Source organism: Bos javanicus, chromosome 3, assembly GCF_032452875.1.
Source record: "Bos javanicus breed banteng chromosome 3, ARS-OSU_banteng_1.0, whole genome shotgun sequence".
NCBI lineage: Eukaryota > Metazoa > Chordata > Mammalia > Artiodactyla > Bovidae > Bos > Bos javanicus.
In genome coordinates, this window is record NC_083870.1 from 16,985,090 (window position 1) to 16,989,025 (window position 3,936).

The following is a 3,936-nucleotide window of genomic DNA, read 5'->3' on the forward strand; positions in this document are numbered from 1 at the left end:
TTCTTTCCAGGGAGCCTGGCTGTTGTCCCATCAGATTGTGAGTTCTGGGTTTTGGTTGGAAAGACAAAGCTTCTGGGATTGAAAATGTATGTACCATGGTAAACTCCGTATGCTCCCATCCCCTCTGTTTAGAAACAAGGAAGGTGAGATTCGCAAAAGGGGGTTTCTCTGCAGCCATGTCCCAGGAGGCTCTGACCTAGGCCTCTTTGTCCCTGGCCCCTTCTTATTGGCCCTTTCTTTCCCCTGGTTTCCTGGGGACTGGAACAAGGGAATATAGGCAGACCGCAGTGGCAGGCAGCCTGTGTCTGCCGCGTGAGTTCTCTGGCTCTCTCCTTCCTTGGTGAGTCCTTCCTTCTGATCTCCCTGCTCATTTATACGGTAGGGCAAGCTGGGTGATGAGGCCAGAAGCTGACAAGCTCTGGTGACCTCCCCAAAGAAAGGCTGGGTCTGATGAGTGGGCATGTGCTCAGGGAGGAGAGGGCCAGGTATTTGGCATCACGGCTATGAGAATTTCCCGAGAAAGTGGCTCTGGAGGTGGAGGTGGGGATCAGAACCAGCCAGGAGGCTGCTGCAACTGCCGAGACCCCCGCCTTCCACTTTGGTCCTGGCTGAGTCTCCCAGTGGTGGGGAGTCTCCTGGTGGTGGGGAGTCTCCTGAGGGTTTGGGGAGGTAGGAGGCAGGAATAGCCAGGTGGGCTTCCAGCTGAGGGTAGGAGACAGCAGCTTCTTCCTCCTTTCCTGGCTCAGGACCCTACACAGATTTACCTGCAAACCCCAAGTTCCTTGGGTGTTGGCTCCTTCCTGCCTAAGGGGGAAGTGGTTTCCAAGTCTGAGTCACAGGAGCTCCAAGAGCCTCTTCCTTTGGAGGGGTGTGTGGCTGTGCTGGTGGACTGGAGGGCCCCATCAAACCTAGTCTCTGCATCCAGCCCTCACAATGACCCCGGAGAGGAGGCCCACTTCCTTCCCTGACTCATGACTGGTCTGTGTGTGCAGTTCTCTGGGCTGGAGCCTGGGGACCAGCCGGACAAGTCCTGTCCCCCCTTCCCGGCTTCCTGTTGAGATCTTATCTTCCAGTTTCAGCCCCAGTTCCTCCAACCCCTGGACTCTCTCTTTGCCCTGTCCCCCACTTCTGTAATGGGACACTCCCTGATAGCGGGCGGTTCAGGCTCCTGGGCCAGGGAGGGTGACTAAGGTAAGGAGAATGACCTCTGGAAAGTGAGTGCCCAAGCTGGGTCAGGCCGGAAGAAAATCCTGACCCTTCACTGGCTCCACCATCTGCCACCAGTTCTTCTGGGAAGGTCAGCTTGCCCCTAGACCTTTTTCTCAACATCTTCTAAGCAGGAGAGTGTGCAGTCTCCTTCCAGGGCTGGTCAGGCTCTGGCTGTTCCAAGTTTGCCGTGGGTCTCACTACAGCCTATCCTGAGACATTGGGGTCCACGTGCCAGACTTTGGTCTCACCATGCGTTCCAGTCACTGGTCCTTGAAGGAGAAGCTTGGAGAGGGGCTAGTGATGGGGTCCGGCTTCCTGGGGCATGTGATCTTTCCCTCTCCCTTCAGCCTCTGGAACTGCACACCGTGATGGAGACCCCTCTGGAGAAGGCACTGACCACTATGGTCACCACTTTCCATAAATATTCTGGGAGAGAGGGCAGCAAACTGACTCTGAGCAGGAAGGAGCTGAAGGAACTGATCAAGAAGGAGCTGTGTCTTGGTGAGGTAGGTTCCGGTCCCTCCCCTGCACCCCAGAGTCCCAGTGCTCCCTGGGTAGGTGGGGGAGGGGAGGGAAAAGAAGGGGATGCCACTGTCAGGGGCTCCCCAGCACGAGGGGGGGAGGCCCCTCCAGAGGGGACACATGTCTGTCTGTAAGGTACACTAGTCTCAGCCAGGACAGGAGGGCCCAAAGTAGGGGCGGAGACCCAAGGAAGACAGTGAACATCCTGGGCGTGTACAACTCTAGACCTAGAGCCGAGGGATGAATCAGGTATCACTGGGAACAGAGAGAGCAGCTTTTGCAGGGAGGACCTCAGCTCGGGTGAGGGATGCAGATAAGGAGATCAAGGAGACTTCCAGGTTGAGGCTGGGTTCCTGCAGCTGTGGAATCTGTGAGAGGAATGGGGTGGGTGGTGGGTGAGGGGATTTGGGGGTCCAGGTCAGCTATGCATAACTCACGGGCAGGGCTCCCACCTGGCCCTGCTCTGTGCATCCACCATTGCTGGGGCTTTCAGCCAATGCTGACATGGGACCCAAAAGGACCATTCTGTTAGTTTGTGAACACAGGTTGGAAGGAAGCAGAACTGATTCTTACCAGATGGAGATGGTGGGAGGGAGGCAACTGAAGAGGGAGAGGCCTGTGAGGTAGTCATCATATTATTGTTACAGTTAAAAAAAAAATTGAGGCTCAGATGCATTATATAATCTCCAGCTAGTGAGAGGTTGGAATTCAAGGCCAGCTCCATGTATCACTCTCCCTGTTTCCTTTAAAATCAGCCTGGGGCGGGGGGCTCTCCTGTGGCATCCTGAACCTCAGTGGACCTCCCTAGAGAAAAGTGGGAATATGTCTCTGTGGACAGGGGACCAAAGCAGGTGTGGGTGTCACCGGGCCTCCCCTCTGGCCTTCCTGCCTACTTCTCTGCATCCTGGAGTTTAATGAGGGCAGAGGGAGGGGCCATGGGTCCGGCAGGGTTAATTACAGGGAGACGGAGGCCCTGGGGAGGGCCTGGCTATAACAGGAGCCCAGACTGGGGACAAGCATGGCGTCACAGAGAGGCTGTTTCCATCTCCGTATGTCCCAACGTCCTGTCTCCTGTGGCAAAGCTGGAGTGGAGGACAGCGGAGAGGAGCGGGCAGGATGTGCCTGTATTTTCTTCCTGTTCCCTCCAAGTGCCCTGTCTCCCTCCTCTTGTAGAGCTGGGCTGGGAGGGCAGGGGACCAGACAGAGAGCAGGCCTGGGTGCCATGCACTCGTGCCATATAGCTATCCTGCAGGCTCTCCTAGCTAGGGAACACAGAGCTCTAACCACTGCTCTCGTGGAGGGATGTGTGATCTGCTTGCGTTCTGAACGATCCCCAACAGGGACAGAATAAGACTTGGATCCTGCTCAGTGCCAGTATAGTCACCAAGCTGTTTCTATGAGGTGTTGTAGGAAGTCTAGCTGTTTCTTTGAACGGTAGAAATTGTTGAGAGGAAGAGGGGTGCCTGCAGTAACCCGAACTCTTGTCATTTATTCAGGGCACGGAGGCTCTGCTTGGTGTCAGATCCCATGCTGGCTGTGGCCTGGGGGGAGGCTCTGGGGGTTGAGATGCTCTGTGTTGCTGACTCAGCTGGGGATCAGCCTGAGGCCACCTTCCCAGGGGGCACGGCAGGGCTGGGAGAGGTGGCTGGCTGACCTGTCTCTTTTATCTGGGCCCTTGAAGAAGATGAGGGAGAGCAGCGTTGACGACCTGATGAAGAGCTTGGACAAGAACAGCAACCAGGAGATTGACTTCAAGGAGTACTCGGTGTTCCTGACCACGCTGTGCATGGCCTACAATGACTTCTTTCTGGAGGAGAACCAGTGACCGGAGCCTGGTCCCTGGCCCCTACAGCTCTGCTCACAAACCCTGCATGGCCCCTCGCCTTCCCCTCCCTCCCAGATAGACCCTGCTTCAGCCTTCCCCTCCAGCAGAGGAATAAAGGTTTTCCATTCCAGGTGTCCAGGGCTGGTTTGGTAGAATTCTTTTCCATCTTGGCTGGGGGTGGGGTGGGGCTAGGCAGAGCTTCTCCTTGAGTAAGTGGACAGCCTCTGGGAGTTAGGGTTCTGAGTCTTTCAGAGTGGATGTGACTAATCTTATCCAGGCGTAGTCTTGCCCTCCAAAAAAAAAAAAAAAAAAAAATGGGGAAGTAGGGCCAGGCTTTTGCTTGCCTCGAGGGAATGCTGCAAGTATGCAGAGAAAGTTGC

The 3,936-nt window shown here is 55.7% G+C and overlaps 1 protein-coding gene across 2 annotated transcripts; it reads left to right on the forward strand.

Annotated features, from left to right (window-relative positions):
* The first annotated feature begins 282 nt into the window (after positions 1–282).
* On the forward strand, positions 283–3,690 carry S100A5 (S100 calcium binding protein A5). Of its 2 annotated transcripts, none has more exons than XM_061405889.1 (3): positions 283–340; positions 1,557–1,715; positions 3,413–3,690. In XM_061405889.1, the coding sequence occupies exons 2-3, from the start codon at positions 1,578–1,580 to the stop codon at positions 3,554–3,556; spliced, it is 282 nt and encodes a 93-aa protein (XP_061261873.1). In that variant the 5' UTR covers positions 283–340; positions 1,557–1,577; the 3' UTR covers positions 3,557–3,690. The 2 variants fall into 2 exon arrangements, with proteins under 2 accessions (XP_061261873.1, XP_061261872.1); XM_061405888.1 differs by lacking the exon at positions 283–340 and adding an exon at positions 868–1,297.
* Positions 3,691–3,936: the final 246 nt, after the last annotated feature.